Source organism: Gadus macrocephalus, chromosome 8 (assembly GCF_031168955.1).
Source record: "Gadus macrocephalus chromosome 8, ASM3116895v1".
Taxonomy (NCBI): domain Eukaryota; kingdom Metazoa; phylum Chordata; class Actinopteri; order Gadiformes; family Gadidae; genus Gadus; species Gadus macrocephalus.
In genome coordinates, this window is record NC_082389.1 from 9,722,202 (window position 1) to 9,745,830 (window position 23,629).

General features: G+C 50.5%; 1 protein-coding gene across 1 annotated transcript in view; it reads left to right on the forward strand.

Annotated features, from left to right (window-relative positions):
- Positions 1-23,629, forward strand: part of pard3ab (par-3 family cell polarity regulator alpha, b) — a 51,337-nt gene extending 27,708 nt beyond the window's left edge. Inside the window, exons 10-19 of the mRNA XM_060058699.1 lie at positions 1,026-1,214; positions 1,427-1,597; positions 5,103-5,259; positions 10,372-10,558; positions 11,322-11,467; positions 13,467-13,511; positions 16,226-16,483; positions 17,224-17,464; positions 19,730-19,858; positions 22,259-23,629. Coding sequence (XP_059914682.1) covers positions 1,026-1,214; positions 1,427-1,597; positions 5,103-5,259; positions 10,372-10,558; positions 11,322-11,467; positions 13,467-13,511; positions 16,226-16,483; positions 17,224-17,464; positions 19,730-19,858; positions 22,259-22,565 — 1,830 coding nt within the window. The 3' untranslated portion in view covers positions 22,566-23,629. The remainder of the gene's footprint in view (positions 1-1,025; positions 1,215-1,426; positions 1,598-5,102; positions 5,260-10,371; positions 10,559-11,321; positions 11,468-13,466; positions 13,512-16,225; positions 16,484-17,223; positions 17,465-19,729; positions 19,859-22,258) is intronic.

Sequence of the window (23,629 nt, forward strand, 5' to 3'; positions counted from 1 at the left end):
TGCGGTTTTTCCGTTGAATGTATTGTAGAATTTGACTAGACGTAGGTGCTTTTGTTTTGTTCCAAGGTTTGAAGGTTATTAGTTTCTATTATAAGGTTGTTGTATCAATTGTATAATTTTCTTAAAGGACAATTCCGTTATTTTGAACATTGAGCCTCCTTTCTGGTTCGTCGAGGATGAAATAGAGTGGTTGACACCGACATTTTTACTACTATCAACAAGTATCGTAACGAAATACCGTTTCTGTCGTGTTTTATTTGGCATTTTGTAAATCCATTGATTTCGGTTGGAAGACTCATTGCTCGTTGACCGGAAAGGGGCTGGTTGTAGTCTTTTCGCTCGGTTCTCCCTCTCAACAGTAGGGCTAAAACAGAGCCGAAAGACTACAACAAGCCCCCCTTTCCATTTCCGGTCAACGAGCAATGAGTCTTCAACCGAAATCAATGGATTTACAAAATGCCAAATAAAACATGACAGAAACTGTATTTCGCTGTGTTTTAAGGACAGGTTTGTGAATGCCCGTAGCAAGCCATTGTGAAGGAGGCAGGGGTCAAAATGAGCCAAATACCCGAGACAGGACCAATAGTCCAAATTTCGGTGTCAACCACTATATTTCATCCTAGACAAACCAGAAAGGGGGCTCAATGTTCAAAGTACCGGAATTGTTCTTTAAGTACAATGTTGGTTTCAAGACTGAATCGTTGGAAATTGTCGAATTTAAATAAATAACACAATATTTTGCTTCTCCCTCCCTCTCCTCCCTCCCAACTCCCTCCCCCTATCTCCTTCTCCTCTCCCTCCCACCTCTCTCCCCCTTCCTCCCTATCCCTCTCTCCCCCTTCCTCCCTATCCCTCTCTCGCCTCGACCCTCTCCCCCCCCCCTCCCTCTCCCCCTTCCTCCCTATCCCTATCCCTCTCTCTCGCCTCGACCCTCTCCCTCTCCCCCCCTACCTCTCCCCCTTCCTCCCTATCCCTCTCTCTCACCTCGACCCTCTCCCTCTCCCCCCCCCTCTCTCTCCCCTCAGAAGCTGGAGGAGGAAGAGCTGGTCCTGACCCCGGACGGGACCCGGGAGTTCCTGACCTTCGAGATCCCGCTGAGCGACTCGGGTTCTGCCGGGCTGGGGGTCAGCGTGAAGGGGAACCGCTCCAAGGACAACCACGCCGACCTCGGCATCTTCGTCAAGTCCATCATCAACGGGGGCGCCGCTTGCAAGGTAGGACGCCTCCGAGAATTCACTGCGTTTTTGTGTCGCACGTGATGCTTGCGAGGTAGGGGTCTCATGCCTGGTTCTTCCGGTGTCACCTCCTTTGTCCCATCCTGGGTCACTTCCTGCCTCATTTCCTGTGTCACGTCATGGAACACTTCCTGTGTGACTTCCGGTGTCACTTCCCGTCTCACTTCCTGTGCCACTTCCTGCGCCCCCAGGACGGCCGGCTGCGGGTCAACGACCAGCTGATCGCGGTGAACGCCGAGTCCCTACTTGGCAAGACCAACCAGGACGCCATGGAGACGCTGCGCAAGTCCATGTCCACCGAGGGCAACAAGAGGGGCATGATCCAGCTCATCATCGCCCGGCGCGTCCCCAAGCACGGAGAGGTAGGGCCCCAACCCCAGCCTGACCACTCACTGTGTGTCTCTGTGGGAATTAGGTTCAGTTCTTTGTGTGTGTGAATGAGGTTCAGGTGTGTGTGTGTGTGTGTGTGTGTGTGTGTGTGTGTGTGTGTGTGTGTGTGTGTGTGTGTGTGTGTGTGTGTGTGTGTGTGTGTGTGTGTGTGTGTGTGTGTGTGTGTGTGTGTGTGTGCCTATTGTGTCTGCACTGTATGATCACAATAGTTTCCATACTTTTGGGCGTTTAAATCTCTGGCGGTGGATGTTGGCATTAGCGTCATGTTGTGCTCCGTGGCGATGGGCTTTTTAGAGGAGAGGTCTAGAGATGAAACCCGCAAGGCATCATAGCCGCCAATGCTAGGCCCCGCCCACGCCAGGCCCCGCCACGCCAGGCCCCGCCCACGCCAGGCCCCGCCCATGTGAAACCTTGCTATGCTCCGAGCGCCCCGGGTTCTCCGTTCAGACCAGGGAACCCAGGTGTAGTGGTTCAGTTTCTGGTTCCTCGGACGTCTCTGCTGTTCTGTCCTCAGCCCCCAGCAAGGGCTTCTGGGAAATAAAACGCTGGAACCCGATTAAATAATAACAGCAGCGGCCACCACGCACACGCCCCCTCCACACCGCTCCCTGTGTGTGTGTCTGTGTGTGTCTGGGTGGGTGGGTGCGTGTATGCGTGCGTGTGTGCCTGTGTGCTTGTGTGTGTATATATGCCTGTGTGTGTGTGTGTGTGTGTGTGTGTGTGTGTGTGTGTGTGTGTGTGTGTGTGTGTGTGTGTGTGTGTGTGTGTGTGTGTGTGTGTGTGTGTGTGTGTGTGTGTGTGTAGTGCAGTTGGGTGTAAGTGTATTAGGATGTGTGTGGGCACTTTGTGTTGTGTATATAAACGGTGTCTGCGTTTACTTTATGGATCAGTGTGTGGTGCTGCTGGGTTTCTTCCTCTGTCTGAACGCTTTATTGATCCAATCTGGAGGCACGCAGGGCTTGAGCAGCCGGGTGTGTGTGTGTGTGTCAGACCGCATACCTTCCCAGCATGAAGGCTATCACACCTGTACTTCTATGTTTCTCTCTCTCTCTCTCTCTCTCTCTCTCTCTCTCTCTCTCTCTCTCTCTCTCTCTCTCTCTCTCTCTCTCTCTCTCTCTCTCTCTCTCTCTCTCTCTCTCTCTCTCTCTCTCTCTCTCTCTCTCTCTTTCCCCCCCCCCCCCCCCCCCTAATCAGTATTCGTGTCCAGTCAGCGCCTGCCTTCCTCTACAGTAATTATAGAGCTGAATATTCAGCCGCCAGCAAACAGCCAATCCCCCCGGGTTATTACCACCTGCACCCCCCCTCTCAGCCTGGCCACTTCATTACCCAGGAGCCACGCCCCCTCGGCGTCGCCATGGGAACCCACGTTCCTCTGAGCTGGGCTGTTGATTCCGTAGGTTCTGAGTCGATGGTTTGATGCGTAAATGGTTTGCGCTTCACGACTTCCTAACTTTTCGTACTATTGGCTGTTGGACTATAAATATTCATATATCACAAGGTGGTTTTATTTATATCTTCAATACAACCAAATGAGAAAAGGGGGAAAGGAAAATGAATGCTAACATCAAAAAACAACAACTATTAACAATAAACAACAATTAAATCGACAAATAACGATCACTAATAATTATTAAGAAGATCGCCAAATTATTATTTGTCTTCAGCAAGAAGACAAATTTCTTCAGTTGGAAACATTTCAACAGATCTGTAAGAATCTCAGTTCTCTTCCTCTTTAAATATACTCTAACCATACTCTCAGTTTTCTCTAACTATACTTTAACTATACTTTCACTATTCTCTAACTATACTCTCACTATTCTCTAACTATACTCTCACTATACTCTATACTCTAACTACACTCTAACTATTCGATCACTACTCTACTATAATCTCATTATACCCTCACTATACTCTATATATATTCTCATTATACTCTCACTATACGCTCACTCTACTCTCACTATAATCTAACTATGCGCTCACTCTACTCTCACTATATTCTTACGAAACTCTATACTCTCATAATAATCCTGTTAGTACTGAAACCCTGGTCCTTGGTAGATGACCCTGATGGTCTGTGTCAGGGTCTCGTACCCCGATCAGGCAGGTCTGTAGGTATGCTAACGCTACACATCAGAACAACCTCAACAGGAGGTTTTTCAAAGTAAAAGTCCTGTCTCTTCTGGAACGTAGCATCAGCATTCTGCTCAGGACCGCAGGATGTTTCCAGAGTGAGACTGACTGTTTACTCAGAGGTTACCACGGCAACCATGCACCATGGCGACAGAGCTCTGTCTCTCTTTCTTTTTCTCTTTCTCTCTCTCTCTCTCTCTCTCTCTCTCTCTCTCTTTCTCTCTCTCTTTCTCTTTCTCTCTCTCTCTCTCTCGTTTACCTTTAAGAGTGATCCTATTAGCTCTGGAGTGGATAGCCCCGCCGTGGCGTGGCTATTGATTAGGCTAATTTGGTCACAGTATCGATCGCGTTATCGCTGTCCGTCCAGGGCCAGTCGTCATTGTAATTGTTGGTAATTGTTGTGGCTGGGGCTGTCACCACACAGCAGGGGGTCAATACCCATCCCAGGGACACACACACACACAAACACACACACACACACACACACTTTATCTCGAAGTGACGGGTCACTTCCTGTCGGCCTAATTGAGCTGAGTGTCATCTCCTTCCCGAGGGACACGAGGATGCTAGCTGGCTATCATGTGCTGACACTATAGCCAGCAGCGCTCTATTGGAAATCAATGCTCAGTTAGCCTAGCTGCTACGCTAGTAGATTTAGTGACTTCCTGTTATTATCCAATTTCCATTCTTCTTAGAGGGAAATAATTGTCAATTCATGAAACGTTGTGATTTAACTTAAACAATCCGGTCGCTCTGTCCGCTGTTTGGAACAGCTCAAGGGTTCGGTTGCATTTGAACTCCCGACGGTTTTGACGCGAAAATAAGCTAACATAATTACATGTCTGTTCTTTCATAGCTTTTTCATTCATACTTTTCTTTATGATTATAACAACCGTTAGTTTAAGGTTGTTATCGTCTACACATTCTGCAGTGCTCTAAATGAAGGAGCTCCAGCAGAGTGCAGTTCACTTACCGGCCAGAGGGGGCAATGATGAGGCGCAATGTCTCTTTCTTACACCTTTATGTACCACAATCAGCTCTCTCATACATAGACGAGTGCTGTTCTTCCTGAGGTCAAAAATTCCAAATTGCATTTCCTTTTTCACATACAATCATGCATTCACACAGCATACAACAAGAAGAAAACATTGAACAAAAAGAGGAAATGAAAATCATTAATTGATTTAAGTTGGTTAATATTATTATTATTATTCTAATCATTTGTTATTTTGCATTTTTGTGAGATACTGCATATGATCAAGATGAACAGAAGATTCACGTTTTAAATATGCTGTTCGTCTCCCCCCTCATTCCCTCCCCCTCTCCCCTCCCCCGCCCCCCCAGCTGGACCCCCCCGGCAGTCCGCACGCCTCCCAGCAGGCCTTCAGCTCCTCGCTGGACGACCACGAGCGCCGCATCTCCCACTCGCTGTACGGGGGCCTGGAGGGTCTGGATGACAACCTGCTGCCCCGCCCCGGGGGGGCCCTGCCCCGCACCGCCGGTAAGCCCCGCCCCCGCGCAACCCCCCCAACACACTTCCTGTACCCTTTCCAAGAGCCAATCACGTCTCGCTACCTAGCTCACCATAAACCGTGTCAAACAGGGTGTGTGTGTGTGTGTGTGTGTGTGTGTGTGTGTGTGTGTGTGTGTGTGTGTGTGTGTGTGTGTGTGTGTGTGTGTGTGTGTGTGTGTGTGTGTGTGTGTGTGTGTGTGTGTCGGAGGCCTCGAAAGCCCCCTGGGCTTTGGCGGGTATTGATGATGTCATCAGCCCGCGACCAGGCCGTCGTGAGTGGAGGCGGGAGAATAAGCTCCTCCCATTGATCATCACCTGAACGGCACATTAGACGCGTCGGCCGCCGGGTTTCACTCAGAATAACAGGCTGTGGGTTTGAATCCCGGGGGTTGGCGCCGGTACTAGCCCCGCCCCCTCGCCCATCGATCCTCCGCCTCCATCTATTATTTCATGGCTGTTTTATTCCCCGGGCCGGGCGGCGAGCGCGGACATCTAATGAATAGAGAGCGTGTGTTTCCCTAGCCACCTGTATAATTCATATTCCTTCATTATCTCCTCGTTCATCTCCTCTCCTTCCCGCTCTCCGCTCTCCTCGCCGCCGCCGCCGCTAATTCATCAGATTTATGTCCGGACCCCGGTCCGCTCGTCCTCAGGGCCGTTACTCTTGTGTGTGCTTTTAAAATAAAGTGCAATTTTATAAATCATGAGTGAAAACACTACTTAGACCAAGTATCGCTGTGTGTGTGTGTGTGTGTGTGTGTGTGTGTGTGTGTGTGTGTGTGTGTGTGTGTGTGTGTGTGTGTGTGTGTGTGTGTGTGTGTGTGTGTGTGTGTGTGTGTGTGTGTGTGTGTGGAGGTGATGTAAGGACACTGATTCGGCCTTGATTTTACAGTGAGTGTCATTGGGGGAGAAAGAGAGAGATTTATCCACAGAGAGATTAATGGAATGCGGCCTTCCCTCTAAAGCCATTACCCGATGACACCGGTGATCACAAGATTTGGAACTCGCCGAAATGTTGTTGAATTGCGTCATAACTCTAACTAAGAACAGCAGCTCTTTATTTCAGACTGTCAATCACAGTGAGGAATGCTGTTCACTATGTAGTCATGTTAAGGAGCAGGTAGGGGTTAGACAGTACAGAGAAGGGTAATTTAGGAGCGATTAGGGGTTATCTTGTTCTGGGATGACTACATGTTTGCCTTTGGAAACTGGGTATCAAATCCAGAACCCTGGCACCTATCACTAGACTGTTGAGCCCCAGAAGGTAAAGACAGTGTGAACCTTCCCCGGCTCAGACGGTAGTTCCTCCCTGTGTTCCGCTCGTTAGTGCTACCTCTGGGGTCGTGCTAATTAGTAAATGCTTCTGATTGGTTTACAAACAGCAGGGGTGGGGCTTTTTCACCTGGGTTCCAGCGACTAGAAGGGGGGGGGGGGGGGGAGCCTAATGTAATTACCCTCCAGCTTCACGCTAATGAAAATAACAACCAGGCAGCCGAACCTCATCACCGAGCTCAGTGATGTGGTTGTGTGAGGGGGGAGGGGCTGAGGTGGAGGTTAGTCTGTCCTCCGCTAGAAGGGGAGGGGGGGCCCCTCATCAACAATCGCCTAGGCGACATGAAGCCGGAATGCTGAGTGAGTGAGTGCGTGCAAGAATGCTTGCGTGAGTGAGAGAGAGAGCGTGTGAGTGAGCCAATGAGTGAGTGTGTGCGTGGACGTGCGTGCGTGAGCGAGTGAGTGCTCTCTGTCGGATGGTTTTCATTAATAACTCAGGTGTTGGCCGGGGTTCCGCTTCCTGCTAATCAGCGTCTGATTGGTTCCCCCGTTTTGCTGTGAATGTCAACAACAATAACAACAACAGAATGAGACGTCCCCTGTTCAGGGGGGTCACCTGCCGAGGTGAGGTGGAGGTCGTGGTGCGAGGCTGAGAGCCTCTGTGGTTGTCACAGGTAGGCTGGACAGGCAGACAGAGAGGCAGGCAGACAGACAGACAGACAGGCAGGCGGACAGACGGGATGACAAGTGGTGAGACAGAGACCGCAAGAGCTTAGCTTTAACATCAGACCATAATAACCACAGCGTACTGGGCCGCCAGACCATAATAACCACAGCCTACTGGACCGCCAGACCATAATAACCACCCCACGCCCTGCAGCGACCCGTCTCATATCGGCTGACCGGGTTCATAAACAGGGCATGACCCTTGGCCTCAAGGTCAAACCACAGTGTATTCTCCTGAATCGCCGTGGTTACGGTCGTCATGGCGGCTGGAGGATTTCATCTCTAATCTTCGGGATGAGCAGAACTTTACCTTAGAGTTAGCGTACTGATGGAATTATAATACTGAGCAGCACTCCTCCCTGATTGGTCGGCTGCCAACGTCTGTCCAGTAATGAGATTTACTTTGACGTCGTTTTATGAGAATATTGAAGTATTTTGTGTTAGGGGATTTTATTTTTAAGAAACCTGACCTCCTGCTTTCCATCCCTTATTCATTTTCTCTTCCTGCTTCAACTATCTCTCTCCGACTCCATCCGGATTACTGTCTCTCTTTGTCTCTCGCTCTCTTTTTACCTCTACCTCCCTCCCACCCCTCCCCCTCCCCCTCTCCCTCCCTCCCTCCCCCTATCCCTGGCAGCGCCCACTGCTCTCCGCTGCCATGGCGATAGGAGGGATGAGAGCTCATGTCCAGTGGCGTTAGGACCGCGTTATGCTAATGAGTGGCGATACAGACGTAGAAGCAGTCCTCCTCCTCCTCCTCTTCCTCATGGTCTGGTTCAGAAGATCTCTCCTCCTCCTGCTCTCCTCCTCCTCCTCCTCCTCCTCCTCCTCCTCCTCCTCCTCCTCCTCCTCCTCCTCCTCCTCCTCCTCATGGTCTGGTTCAGAAGGTCTCTCCTTCTCCTCCTCCTCCTCCTCACCGTCTGGTTCAGAAGGTCTCTCCTCCTCCTCCTCCTCCTCCTCCTCCTCCTCCTCCTCCTCCTCCTCCTGCTCTCCTCCTCCTCCTCCTCCTCCTCCTCCTCCTCTTCCTCATGGTCTGGTTCAGAAGCTCTCTCCTCCTCCTCCTCCTCCTCCTCCTCCTCCTCCTGCTCTCCTCCTCCACCTCCTGGTCTGGTCAGCAGGCCTCTGATTGGTCAGTGTGTTGTGCCCCTGAGTCCACTCCGTCTGTCCGCCTCAGTGTTTTTGAGTGTGAGTCTGAACAGCTAGCTCGTCGCGCTCCAGCTGGGCTAGCTGACGGCCCATTGGTCGGCTGCCCGGTGGCTCATTCAGGTCCTCATACACAGTGTCTCTCATGGGATAGGTGTGTGTGTGTGTTTGTGTATGTGCGTGCGTGTGTGTGTGTTTGAGTGACAGGTCCAGGGTTCCCTGAGCTCCCTGATGATCCCAAAACAAATCAGAAAACTGAATTGAAAACTCCTCCACCCCTCCTCTTCCCCCACCTTCTCTCCCCTCTCCTTCTCATTCCTTCTCCCCCACCTCCTCCTCCTCCTTTCCCCCTCTCCTACTCCTCCTCCTCCTCCTCTATGTCCTCAGCTCCAGAATAAACATCAGAGTCTCCTCCTGAATATCAATAGCGGCTCCTTAAGCCTCTCCTTTCAGAGGCTGCTCCTGCCTCCAGCTCCCCTCCCCTCCTCTGTTCTATTCCGTTCTGTTCTCCCTCCTCTCTGTGTGGAGCGTGTCCATCTTGAATGAACCACCGTGTTTTGAGTCCAACGGCAGACTCTGCAAGCTGATTGGCCACCCGGGCTTTCCAAACAACAACACAGTGTTTTAGAGATGAGACGATGGTCTTAGGGCCAGGAGGAGGAGGAGGAGAGGGTCTGAGTAGGTGGAGGAGAGGGAGGAGGATGAGGAGGAGGGGTCATAACGTGGTACCGCTGAACAGAACAGGCAGCAGTTTATGTCTTGTTTGTTTTGATATGATTCTGCCTCAAAAGCGGTTGGACCAGCATCAGGTGTTTTCCTCGGGGCTGACTGGGAGAGGTCTAATATGGTAATGAGATCGTTTGGTGTGCGTGGCCTGGCCCGCAGCTGACATCAGGAGAGGAGGAAATTAGGTAATGGGTTCAGGTCCCCCTCAACAGGAAGTGAGGTCACATCATTGGTTCTGATCCCTCTCTCAACTGGAAGTGAGGTGACATCAAGGGTTTGGATCCCTCGTTCAACAGGAAGTGAGGTCACATCACGTGTTTGGATCCCTCGCCCAACTGGACGCGAGGTCGCATCATGGGTTCGGATCCCTAGCTAAACAGGAAGTGAGGTCACATAATGGGTTCGGATCCCTAGCTAAACAGGACGTGAGGTCACATCATGGGTTTGGATCCCTCGCTCAACAGGAAGTGAGGTCACATCATGGGTTCAGATCCCTCTCTCGACAGGAAGTGAGAGGGCAGACCAGTGAGATTATCCGTTGCGGGAAGGAAGACATGTTGAAGTCCCTCTCCTGCACTGTAAAGATTGAACCATACGTGAGCAAGCGTTCTGTACCAGACCTTAGTTAACCCCGTCAGACGCGCCCCACAGACCCCCGATCGGGGAACACGGGTTCCGTCACGCGCTCTGTTCTCCTCCCAGACGGTGGCAGGTCTCGGCGCAGGCCTGACTAATCCATCACAGATGTTAAGTTAAACGCTGAGTCATTAACGGCATATGCTGTCGGGGCGTCAGACGTGTTGGCAGTCTGTCATCGCGTGGGGGAGGAGCTTACCTCTCAGCTCAAGGCTGTGAACACAATCGGGTTAGATTTAAATGGCTCATGGAAGAGGCGATGTAGTCGTTGGGGTTCTGGGTTAAATTCCCAGTGACCTCACTCTGCCTCCAGACGTCCTAGAGCAAAATGACCCCTAACCCCTAATGACCTGTCTCTGTACTGTCTAACCCCTACCTGTCTCTGTACTGTCTAACCCCTACCTGTCTCTGTACTGTCTAACCCCTACCTGTCTGTACTGTCTAACCCCTACCTCTCTGTACTGTCTAACCCCTACCTCTCTGTACTGTCTAACCCCTACCTCTCTGTACTGTCCAACCCCTACCTGTCTCTGTACTGTCTAACCCCTACCTCTCTGTACTGTCTAACCCCTACCTGTCTGTACTGTCTAACCCCAGGTAACTACCAGCTGTCCCCAACCGTCAACATGCCCCAGGACGACACGGTCATCATCGAGGACGACCGGCCCCCCTTGTTCCCCCCCCACCTCTCCGACCAATCCTCCTCCAGCTCTCACGACGACATGTGTTTCCCCGCCGAGACGACCCCGCCCTGGGCCAAGGAGCCGGCCAATCAGAACGAGAGGTGGGCGGGCTCTCTCTCCTGTTTAGTGTTCGAGAACATTCCTGGTCCTGGTTCAACATTTACACTTTGGGAAGTAATTATTGTAGTTTCTGGCCATTGGAATTTTGCTTATTGTGATTATGTTATTATATTATACTGGCTTATTAGTATATTTGACTAGGTGAAGGATGTAGTATTAGGGAAGTTATCTGAACCTCTTCCTCTCTACACCCCCTTCAAAATAAGAGTTGGTTTACTTCCTACAGCCCTTTTCAAAATAAATGTCTTGGAGCCAAGTTCAAACCCCTTTCAGAAAATATCTTTCACCAACCCGACAACAGTTACTATAAAGTTTAATCAATAGTGTATCGTTAATGAAAGAGGGCCGCTGCCCTGTTGAATCTCTTCCGCACTTATTGTATGTTGTACGTCCTTGCACTTAACAATAGCACTTAGCAATGTGTAGCGTCTTATCCGATCTATCTTTAGTACTTACCATGGTGTAGCATCGTAACATAGCTATCTTTGTTGTGTACGGGGAATGGGTTAACCTAGCGATTGTTAGTGCTTGGCACTTGGTTCTATGAACATCCTTGCTGTACCGACAGCGATATATTGATGTTTCTCTTTCTTCTGACAAATGTACTTATTGTATTGTCGCTCTGGATAAAAGCGTCTGCTCAATGCCCTGAATGTTAATGCATCACGGCTAACTAGCTATCTAGCCAGCTAACTAGCTAGCCTTTTAGCCTGATAGCTATCTAACCCACGTCCGTCTGTCCAGCCCGATGAGCCCGGGGGAAGAGGATGGAAGCTTCCAGAGGGAGGGCTTCGGTCGGCAGAGCATGTCGGAGAAACGCACCAAGCAATTCGGAGACGCAGCCCAGCTGGACATCATCAAGACCAGGAAGTCCAAGAGCATGGACCTCGGTAGGCCACACCCCCTCGCACTCGTACACGCTCAGACCCCGCCCCTGGGTGGAGCATAGCTGGTAGTGGCTGAGCCAATGGTGGGCAGGCCTGTTTTATTACTGGTACATTAATGATTATTGCTAAATATATTTAAATGTTTGTATATTTTATATAGTTTCATAATACTTAATGTCATATACAGTGAAATTAAGTTATTAAAGGATGTTAACTCACACATTGGAATCTCTTTAGAGTCTTAAGCGTTATGCTGGTTCATCCACTCTTAAGTTATAAAGCCAGTGCCACTAGTTAGCCAGTAAATTGGAGTTAACTTAATCTAAGACTAATACGATTATCAATAACAGATTCACCTTGGGAAGAGGAAGCACATTCTCCATTAACAGGTTCAGTTTAATCACGGTTTAATACGCTCGCTGTGAGCGGTCGCTGGATCATCTCACTCATTATCACGTTAGCTCGCGTGCTAACACGTCTTTAGAACCGACACCTCTCGACTCCATCTTTAATCATTAGAGTCTGTGTTCTCTCTACTTATTAATTAAGCCCTCCAATATTAAATAGTGTCGCTCTGCCGTACTTTGATCCATTACTGACTCTTCACATGTCTTATTTTGCTCTTTTAGTGTTGATAATCTAGAGATGGTTTCATCCTCACATTCAGCCTACACAAACAGAAGATACATGAAACACCGTAGATATAAAGCACACACATAGTGATACAATAGCTACACAGTCCGTCCTTATGACCCCTACCTGCTCCTCATGACCCCTACCTGCTCCTCACGACCTCTGACCCTTACCTGCTCCTTAAAGCCTTGAGGCTGGATTCACTAACTTCTAATAAAACCCTTTAATAAATCCAAAACGCAGTGAAATTCATATTTAATTTAGCTTAATTTCAGAAGCGTATAATAATATCAAATATTAAGGAACCTCAATGAAAATCGACCCAGAACTATGATAATAGAAAACATGAATGATGCATGAATATTCAATACCACATTCATAATTACACTTATGCATTATAATGTGATTGATCGCATGATATATTACAGCAGAGTCGAACCGGGCTGAATAAACCAGCCTTCAGCACTCCTCCTCCTAACGACCTGCGAGCCGTCACCGCAGTGTGTGTTTAACATATACCAACACTTATAACGCTTTCATTACATCCCTCCCGGTCGGGCCTACTGTTTCCATAGCTATGCCTCAGGCTAACAAAGTTCCCTCTCTGTTTTAATGACTCCAAGGCCTGGTGTTTGGTCTACCCAACACTATTTTAAACATCGCCGTGTTTGCCATCAGCGTCGGGCCATTGTCTGGGCGAAGACCACCGTGTGAAGTAAACGCATCCAAAATGGCGTCCTGGTGATTCGCGTTGTGTCGCTTAAATGCGTCTCTATTGTGCTCAACAAAGCCAGGAGGTAGAATCACCTCGGCACAATGAGAAGCAGGAGAGCTTAACCATGTTCATTCATCTCCCGGAGATCTGAAACGCACACACACACACACACACACACACACACACACACACGCATACACCCTGCATTCAGACACACTCCCTCCCCCCCTGCCTGATGCCTATCTCCTCCTCCCTCCCTCCACCCCTCCCTCCCTGTCCCCCGGTGTAAATGGCTTCGAACTGCGAGTGATCGCGGGCTGAGGAGTTCTGAGGGCAGATCTGTAATCTGTGCTCTGTGTTGATACCGCTCTACGCCTGATCGCTTATCTCTACACAAAACAACCCTCTTCAATTCCCCCCCCCCTCTCTCTCTCTCTCTCTCTCTCTCTCTCTCTCTCTCTCTCTCTCTCTCTCTCTCTCTCTCTCTCTCTCTCTCTTTTTTTTTCTCTCTCTCCCCCCTATATATTTTCTCTCGCTCGCCCTCTCCTGCATGGCTTGTCTCTCGCTAATGTCTCCTTGCCATGACGGAATGTAGCATGTGGAATGTTCCTGCACTAACCTTTGACCCTTGACCCCCATCTATTCCCTTAACAGTAGCCGACGAGATTAACCTCACACCACGACCCGACCCCAACGCAGGTAAGAGCATGCTCAGGTGTATTAACAAACCAATCGACCAATCACGGCCAATCTACCCCTCTAACCCCACACGCCCAGATGTTTTAACGAGCAAGTTGATCTACCAATCACGTTGCCTCTAGCCAAAGTAGCCTCATGACCAGAAATCTACAGATGAACAGTCCTACAATAGGATGGCGTGCGTGCGTGTGTGTGTCTGTCAGTGTTGGTGTGTGCGTCTGTGTGCATAGATTTTAATTCTTGAAGTTCTATGTGGGTTGCGTGTGTGTGTGCGTGGGTGGTGTGCGTGTGTGTGCGCCTGCATCATGTATGTGTGTGATTGCCTTTGTGAATGTGTGTGTGATGTGTAGGAGAGAGCGAGGGCGGTAGAGAGAGCTCTGTGTCCTTGGTTAAGGAACCTCGCTGACAGAGGGCCATCCATCATTGTCAGATCTGCTGTCCTCTCCCTGCTGCCTCCGCTAACCAGAAGATCTGCTTCTGAAGCGGCCCTGAGGGGCGAGAGACAATGAGACACACAGGAACACAGAGAGAGGGAGAGAGAGAGAGAGAGAGAGAGAGCAAATTAGCGTATTCAGTTGTGGAGCGTTCTAAGCTAGCCGAGTGCGGTTCTGGGAGCTGGCGCCGGCTGAACATGCCGCGCGGCACAGACATGAGGACGGTCTACAGAGAAGGAGATTGAAGGGTTTAGCGACACAAAGCTACGATTTATTCCCTGCGAGGCGAGAGGGTTGAAAAAAGCCCCCTGCTCGCGTTTTCAAATTCCCGGCAAACCAAATAAACCGATAACTCCCCAAAGCCTCTACTCAAGCAGAAAGGACTTTTTTTTCCTCCCCTTTCGTCTTCGTGACGATTCCAGAGATTGTGAGACGGCTGAGCGCCTTTCTGAAAAGTTTTGAGTAATGGACGCCACTCTGTTTGGGTCTTCTGAGCTGCTCAGCTCTCAGGTTCCCCGGCCGCATTGGGCTAATAGATTTCAGCCTGTTATCTTAGGCGCTCGCCGTTTATTTTCACTTTCCACAAGCTCCTTCGTACCCCGCATGTCGCTCACTGCGATGAGGCATGAGCCGCGGCCCATTTAGCATGAAATCACCGGCCGCCCCTCGTAACCATAGGCGGCGCCGCGCCGAGCTAGGTGGCGCTAAACGGGTGTGTTGTGATTGGCTGTTCAGAGTTCACCTACGCTCTGCATACCTTCCCCCAATCCCCCTCTTACGCGCTTATTGTATTTTTGCACTTAGAAATAGTTCTTAGCATTGTGTAGCGTCTTATCCTAGCTATCTTTAGTACTTTGCATTGTGTAAAGTCTTATCCTAGCTATCTTTAGTACTTTGCATTGTGTAAAGTCTTATCCTAGCTATCTTTGTTGTGAACAGGGAATGGGTTAGCCTAGCGATTGTTAGTGCTTGGCACTTGGTTCTGTGAACATCCTTACTGTTCTTCTGACAAATTAACTTATCGTAAGACGCTCTGGATAAAGGCGTTTGCTAAATGCCCTTAATGTAGGCCTCCCAGAGTAAGACGTCATAATCCCTCCTGCTCCTCAATCCCACTCCTCTGAATCCACTGAGTCTCCTTCAATAAGAGCTTCTGCTAAACAACTCAACAGTAAATGGAAGGACGCTGCCAGACGGCCAATGTTAGCCCGGGTTAGCCTTGTTAGCGGCAGGTTAGCATATGCTAACCCACGGTGTCGTCGAGCAAATCCGCTCGCTCCGTTTGACACCAAGCCAACCTGACGTAGGAGTGATGGATGTTCTAATGACTATCGCCCACTAGTCCTCACGTAAAGGAGCAAGACGGGATTCATCTCTCTCTCTCCATCTGCTTGCTCTCCTCATCTCTCCCTGCCTCTCTTCATCTCTGTCTCTCTCACTCTGTCTCCATCTCTCTCTCCATCTCTGTCTCTCACTCTGGCTCTCTGTCTCTCTCTCTCCTAATCTCTCTCTCAATCTCGGTCTCCCTTTCTCGCACCCTGTCCCACCCTCTCTTTGTCGCTCCCTTTCGCTCTCTCCCTTATAAGACAACCCAACGTTCGTCCTCTGAGGTCATCATTCGCCTCTTTATTCGTATTACCCAATATGCATCTCAACACGCACCCTTTGTGGAAGTGAAGGAAGCCAAAGCCCTTGACAGATTACACGTCCAGTGTGGTTTATCCTCCATAGTTTTCACGAGGACGGCGTTCAGTTAACAAACGACAGAGTGTTCTATTGTGGAGAGGGCAGCTTAGGCCCACAGATGGACAGCTTTCCACTTCACTTATAATGACTATAGAGACACAAGTGCTGTGGATTAAAGTTCCCTGTTGCTGCGGTGGCATTATTGTTGTGTTAGTGTTCCGTTATTGTTGTGTCACTGTTATTATCGTGGTTGTTGGTGTAGAATCATCAAGCTGTTGGGTTCGTCCTGGGACGTTGTGCTTTTAATTTGAAAGAACACAGCCAGGCCTCCCTCAGAAAGCATAACGATGTGATTCCTTTAGATACGTATATCTGTCTCTTTGTAAAGAAACGTGGTTCTGGGTTCGATCCCCAGTGCAGTCGTTCATCCAGACGCCCCATCCTTACCTGCTCCTTAACGACATCTAAAATAACTCACCACGAGTCTCTTTTGGATAGGAGTAACGAACGCGAATCACGAAAATCCTGAAAATGTTTCCGATAATGCTAGCTGGGCCGTTGTGTCTGACCTCCGGCCTCTCCGTAACCGTCCAGGTTCGTCTCCCCGGGACGTGGGTCCGTCTCTGGGCCTGAAGAAGTCCAGCTCCCTGGAGAGCCTCCAGACCGCCGTGGCCGAGGTGACCCTGAATGGAGGGGACCACCCCTTCCACAGGCCACGCCCCCGCATCATCAGGGGGCGGGGCTGCAACGAGAGCTTCCGCGCCGCCATCGATAAATCGTATGACCGGCCGACCGCCGCCGCCAACGCTGCCGCCATCACCACCGAAGAAGAAGATGAGGGCATGGACACACGTAAGACCTCATGTTGGATCTTATCTTCCCTGGAGTAGGGTCGGGGGTTCGATTCCCTCCACTGCCACTGAAGTGCCCTAAGAACAGAGAGCTGAGAGGGTTTGTACTGAAACAACAGACTGAAGTCAGAGATGTAACCAACAGCTAGCATCAAACACACAAATTGTCTGCCCTCCTTGATTAGCAGGAAGCTAAACCGCAGATGGTTTGCTTTGCAGTTGTTATATTGTTTGTTAGTGAAGATGTTGATATGCTTATAACCAAACGATGCATGTTAGTACTGCACTGCATTGTGGGTAAGTGTGCATTGCATTGTGGGTATGTGGTTAGAGCTCGGGGTTGATTGGCGTGTGAGTAGCGGTGAGCCGGCGGCTACACTTGTAATGAAGCACGGGAGTGACAGTTTTGTGACTAACACACACACACACCATCACACACACATGCTGAGTCAGGGTGTGGTGCTGTGAACAGGGAGGCGGGGGCGTGGTTAACGCTGTGTGACAGTTAGGTTAGCGAATCGTTTTGGTTAACGGTTAAGTTAGCCAGCCTCTTATGTTAGCTTTGGTTAGGATTTTCCCTAATAGCTTGTTAAACCTGTACAAAACATATGATTCAAGTGAAAATAATTTGATCTAGTCGATCCATCTATTCATGGCTCTGTTCATCTGCTCCCTCTCTTATCTCATCTCCCCTCTCCCCTCTCCTCTCTCCTCCATCTCCTCTCCTCCCCCCCCCCCCAGTGGAGGAGGACACAGAGGGGAGCTCCCGGTCTGGGCGGGACTCGGTCTCCACGGTAGCAGACCTCACCCCCCTGACCGGGTTGGCCAACGGGTCCGCCTCCTCGGACCGGCCCAGGGAGGAGAAGAGGAAGGACAAGACGCCCACCAAGGAGAAGAAGAGGAGCGAGGGAGGGAAGGAGAAGGACAAGGAGAAGGGCAAGGCCAAGAAGGGCATGCTGAAGGGCCTGGGGGAGATGTTCAGGTAGGACTAAGTTATGGCGGCCATTTTGGTTCGTCCACCGTCCACCGGGGCTGACAGATGTCTCGGGAGCATAGTTATTTTTTTAACACAATCGTACATCAATAGCATCATTAGGGCTGGGTATTGCAAGGTACCTCACAATTCAATTCAATTCTGATTCTTTAGGCCTTGATTCGATTCGATATCGACTTGATTCGATTTGATTTTGATCCAATTGCTAAGATATCGATTCAATAATACGTGCAGATGACAAAAATACCTAAATATTATTTAGAATTAACCATTTCAAAATGAATTAACCATTTCATTGTGCTTTAATTAGCAAAAAGGGAATACAACATTGTATAGTATTGTTCCTCAGCTAAACTTGCAGCATAAAAGTAATAATCATAACATGGACAAATGTAAAAGTGCATGTCAATTTAGGCATACTCGGTTCTAGATTACAATTACTGAGTATGTTTCTTTATTTATGGAAATAATCAATTTCAAAAATTTCTGAATCAAGAACAAATAAATTGCAGTACATTGATGAATAAATTGCACTGCATTGATGAATATATATTTTTACCCAGCCCTAAGCATCATATCCAATGCATTTACTTCCTGGGAAATTTTACCCTAATTTCATTGTTCTATTCTCATGGAGTAAAATGTAGTTCGCGGTGAGTCTTTGAGAACGTGTGATTCTGAACGCCTGTTTCTTGCCAAAGCACAGATCACATTTATAATAATAGTTATTATAATAATACCACCAATGATGACAATAATAATAATAGTAGCTCTGCTCGAATATGGCGTTTCAATGCAGGAAACGGGAGAAAACCACAACATAAACCTGTCAATCACTGTCACAAACAAACACACAAACACTTAGCGTAACCCAGACGATATGATAGGGATCTCCTACTTCCTGTCTGGGAGGAAGCTGTTGTTAATGGACTGGTCTGGTTCAGCCCCACCATCCCCGCCCCCTACTTACTGGAACCCAATCCAATTACATCAAACTTTATTCATATTGCTCTTTTCACACAGCAACACAGCAGACATAATCCACTTTTAGATTGAAGTAATGCAGAGGGGATTCCCTCTCTTTATCTCTGTAACCATACCTCTCTCACTCCCTGCTCTTACCTCTCCTCCTCCCCATCCCTCCCTCCAACTCTTACCTTCCCTCCTCCCTCTCCCTCCCCCTCCCTCTTCCCCTTAATAATAGTTTCATGGCCCTGAGGCTCTGTTGTATTGTGTAGTGTTGTATAGTGTTGTGTAGCGTCTGAAGTGGTTGTGTAGTATGTAAACTAGTTGTGGCGCTGTGTCCTGTAGTGTAGCTCGCTCTCCCTGCGTCGGGCCGGCACTTCAGACACTAGTTCCCCATCGATGGATTAACACGAAACGCACCGCGGCCCCTCAATCACCGCCCGTCTCCCTCCACCGCTGAAAGTAGTCCCCAGTAAGTCACAGAGGCGGCGGTGCTGAATGGAGAGGCTAATAAAACACGCGATACGGAGAGCATTAAACAACCCTCCTCCAAACTCTCTCTCCTCCCTTCACCAGTTCTGCCGTTGCCTCGTAAATCTTCACCGCTATCTGTCTGTTTATTCCGTGTGTGTGTGTGTGTGTGTGTGTGTGTGTGTGTGTGTGTGTGTGTGTGTGTGTGTGTGTGTGTGTGTGTGTGTGTGTGTGTGTGTGTGTGTGTGTGTGTGTGTGTGTGTGTGTGTGTGTCTCTCTCTCTCTCTGCGCGGGCGTGCGAGGCAGTATTAAACAGGGTGTTAATGAAAGCCAGTGGTATGTGGAGCGAGAGTCTGAGTGATGGATCACTCTGCCATCAGGATCTAAGCGGAGACACAACACACACACACACACCTCGTCTCCCGGCCACATCTAGCGTTCTGCTGGGGCCTTTGTCACTTTCTACCGTCGGGTTACGTCAGTGAAAAGCTGCTGTGTAAATGGATCGATAAATACGAATCAGAAACATCGGAATATTACCGTTATCACCTCAAGCATCTTCGTATCGTCTTGCTGTTGCTTTGTAGTGTTTTTACAGTTATGTTGTTGTTATGAGGATATTATCGCTTTATGCGTTAGCCCGGGTTAACGTTGTTGGCGGTAGCCTAGCATATGCTAACCCATGGTGTCGTTAATGACGTTATTACCCTTTTATAATTAATATTATTGTATGCATTGTGTTATTGTTGTTACTAAAACAGTTTTCAGAATCATAATCGTCACTAACGTCGTCACAACGCACTCCAATGTCGGTAGGTTCGGGAAGAATCGGAAGGACGAACGCGTCGGCGACAAGCTGGAGCGGAAAGGCTCGGCCAAGTGGCGGACGGAGGAATCGCAGGCGTCGGAGGAGGAGACGCAGCGCATGAAGCTGGAGCAGGAGAGGTGAGCGAGCGCTCGCGTTCAGACGCTGGCGACCGGCGGACATCTTCCTCACTGCCCTGGATGCTGTTGTTTTTGTGTTTTGGGCGTTGTTTTCGCTGGGTGCAACCAGTAGAAATCATGGAATTTCCCATAATGCATTGTGTTATGTCAAGTCTGTATGCCCATTTTACAAACCATTGTTGTAAATATAACCTTTATTTGAGCATTTGAACGTTAAACCAAAACTTGTCCATCTCGTCCCATCTGAGCGTTGATATTGTCAGAGAAGATTGAAAAAATGTTGGTTCTGAAAACGGGGAGCCATATTTAGCTAGCCGAAGGTGAGCCTGCGCTCTGAGGGCCACGAAATGGACGCCAGATCTGTCATATCCCCTGAACTGTGAACCAGGAGTCGAACCTCCTCTGGAGCTGTGTTGAAACTTTCATATAAGCCACGGTTGACCAATCAGAGGGCCTCATTTACCCTGCTGCTCTGGGTTCCACCCCCTGCTGCTCTAGGTTTCCACCCCCTGCTGGTTTAGGGTTCCACCCCCTGCTGCTCTAGGGTTCCACCCCCTGCTGCTCTAGGGTTCCACCCCCTGCTGCTCTAGGGTTCCACCCCCTGCTGCTCTCGGGTTCCACCCCCTGTTGCTCTGGGTTCCACCCCCTGGTTTGGAGTGCGTGGTCCTGAGTGGAGAGTCTGGCTGTGTCTCTCTTGGGGGTCTTTAGTGTGGGTTGATGAACCTCTCTCTCTCTCTCTCTCTCTCTCTCTCTCTCTCTCTCTCTCTCTCTCTCTCTCTCTCTCTCTCTCTCTCTCTCTCTCTCTCTTCCCCCCCCCCCCCCCCCCCCCACCACCAGGCAATCTGCCAGTCATCCAGGCTTCTTTATGAATGCCAAGGCCGTTAGCTTGTCGCCTAGCGTGCTAATTAATTAGCCTGTTTGTGTGTAGGGGCCGTGCTGATTATAGCCCATTACGCCCCGCTGTTGCTCGTTAGCGGGCCGCTAGCATAAGGCTCTCCTCTGGCTCCACCGGGGCGGGTCCTGATGACAGCGACATGCACCTCCTCCCGGTTCCCCCCGAGCTACGGCCGGCTAGCCGCCGCCAACGCCGGCTCTGTGTCAATCTCCTTGTTTTAGTTTTGTGTGTTGCTTTGTGTTTAAGACCTCCAGTTAAAAACAGGTTTTTGCTTTCCGACTGTTTGATATTGTATTGAATGGGGGCTCCGAAGCGAATGAATAAATGATCAGTAAACATTTATCGTACCGACAACCTGACGCAAGACGAACAGGAAGAAAATGTGAGAAAATCGAAATCGCTGGTTAGCAGCTTTGACTGTTCACGGGGCATTCTAGAGTATTACCCTCCCTCCAGCACCTCCCCCTCCTCCTCCCCAGCTGGAGGAGGAGGGGGAGGGTGAGCCACTCAAAGTGCTTCACAATACTGCCTTGACATTCACCCATTCATACACACATTCACACACCGACGACGGCAGTGTCAACAATGCAGGGTGAGGCGTCTTGCTCAGGGACACCTCAACACTCAGCTAGGAGGAGCCGGGGATCGAACTAGCAAGCTTCCGGTTACCAGTCAACCCGCTCCACCTCCTGAGCCACACGGTACGGAGGAGGAGGAAGGGCGTACGAAGTGGACTGTTGTTGGTCCGGTCGCGGTGGATCAGGGAGTGCTCCTGGGGTCCGGTCTGACACTCTCTGGTCCTGGACGGATCCCACTTGATGCCCACCCGCACTGCCCCACCACCCCACCCCCACCCCCACACACCTCCACTTCACCTCCTTTTCTCCACCTCCATCTTCCTCTTCCCTGTCCCTCACTCTTCTGATTTAGTTCCTTCTCAACTTTGGGTCATTTTATTGGAGCGTGAGAAATGTGTCAATAAAATGACTGCTAAGGGCTAGCTGGTAGCCGCTTGCTGGTAGCTGCTATCTGTCCGCTGGTAGCCGCTTGCTGGTAGCCGCTAGCTGGTAGCCGCTAGCTGGTAGCCGCTAGCTGGTAGCCGTTGGCTGCTTTGGTCGCAATGATTGTGGAGGTTCTCCCTGGTCTCTTTCGGTGCTCATCATCTTCATGCCCTTCTCCTGTTCTGCTTTTCCTTACCTCCTCCTCCTCCTCACCAACTTCTCCTCTTCCTTCTGGGCTCCTCTACCCCCTCACCATCTCTTCTCCTCCTCATCTCCTCTTCATCCTCCACCTCTTCATCCTCCTGCTCCTCTACCTCCTCTTCCTTTATGTCTTCATTCTCCTCGTCCTGCTCTTCATCCTCCTTTCTTCCTGCTGCTGCTGTTCCTCATGCTGCTCCTGCTCCTCTTCCTCCTCCTCCTGCTCCTCTTGCTCCTCCTCCTCCACCTGCTCCTCTTCCTCCTGCTCCTCTTCCTCCTCCTCCTCCTCCTCCTGCTCCTCCTCAGGATCCAGCAGAAGAAGCGGGAGCTGCGAGAGCGTCAGGCGCGGGAGCGGGACTACGCCGAGATCCTGGACGTGTGCCGGCCCCTGGGCGGTAACCACGGCGACCAGGAGGAGGCAGAGGAGCACCCGTACGCCGGCATCCCCTCCCCGCCCGCCTCTGACCCCCCGCTGGGCAGCCCCCGCCTCCCCTACCCCCGCCTCCTGCCCCCCCACCCCCAGCACCAGCACCACCACCAGCTCTCAGACTCCACCCTCTACACCCCCGTCAGCAAGGCCCCCAACGGGAGGCCCCCGTCCGCAGACAGGTAGGAGGACCAGAGAGAGGAGGGGGGAGGGGCCCCTGTCCACAGATATGTAGGGGAGGGGGGAGGGCTAGTCTGCCTCGGGACCCTGAACGTGTTGAGACCTGGACACCCAGCTCCTGACCCCTGACCTCTGACACCTGACCTTTGTTTCAAACGTTTCAACGATGTACTGGAACCCTCCCAGTATAGAGTGAGTCTGGTCACTGGTCTGATGGATGAATGCACAGGAATAATCCCAGTATATGAATGGGTCTGGTCACTGGAATGCTCCCAGTATATGATGGGTCCGGTCACTGGTTATTGTGGGTGGTGGGGATGGTGCTGTCGCGGGCCCAGTGGAGCGAGGGTCTGGGCTCGGCCTCCGTGGGACGGGGGGGGAACGAGAGCAGAGAGGAATTCTGGGAAAGGTGCCAAAGCAGGCCCCGTCAGCACGGGGTTCTGGGAGACAAAGGCACACCTTGTGTGGCTCTGTGGAGCGGGGGTCCTGGGAGGAGACCCCAATGGAGGGGAGAGGTCCTGGTGACTTTTAGATCACAGAGGTGGAGATCCGCTCGGTCCATCATGTGGAGGAGTTCCCCCTCCATGTCAGACTAAATCAGGACAGGCCATTGACTCTAAAAACCTGACCGGTTCCAGCCGGCCTGACGAGATGCAGTCGGTTAGTCCCGGTCGCTACGTCCCGGTTTGGTCGGTGTGTTCGGAGAGCCCTTCTCCTGTCGCTCCGTCATGAAGCAGTACCTCCAGCCAGGGGTAATGACCTTTATCTGTGTGTTGTCATTATAATCCGCTGGTCCGTTGATCGGATCCGCCTCAGTGTTTCATCCAGCCGTTGGGTTATTAACTATCACCCAACGGGGCCGCCTCCTCCGCCACAGCCAATCAGGGGCTAGCGGTGGATTTGTGACATCACAACCCACCTCCCTTAGTCCTGCTGTGTTTTCAACCCTTCGTAGACTGCGCTACTTCCTGTCAGCGGACGGGAAGGCACGGCCCTCCCTGTCACTCACGGTGGACCCACCTTTCAGGGCTAGCCAGAGCAAACCCCCCCACCCAGTGAGCCAACTGGTA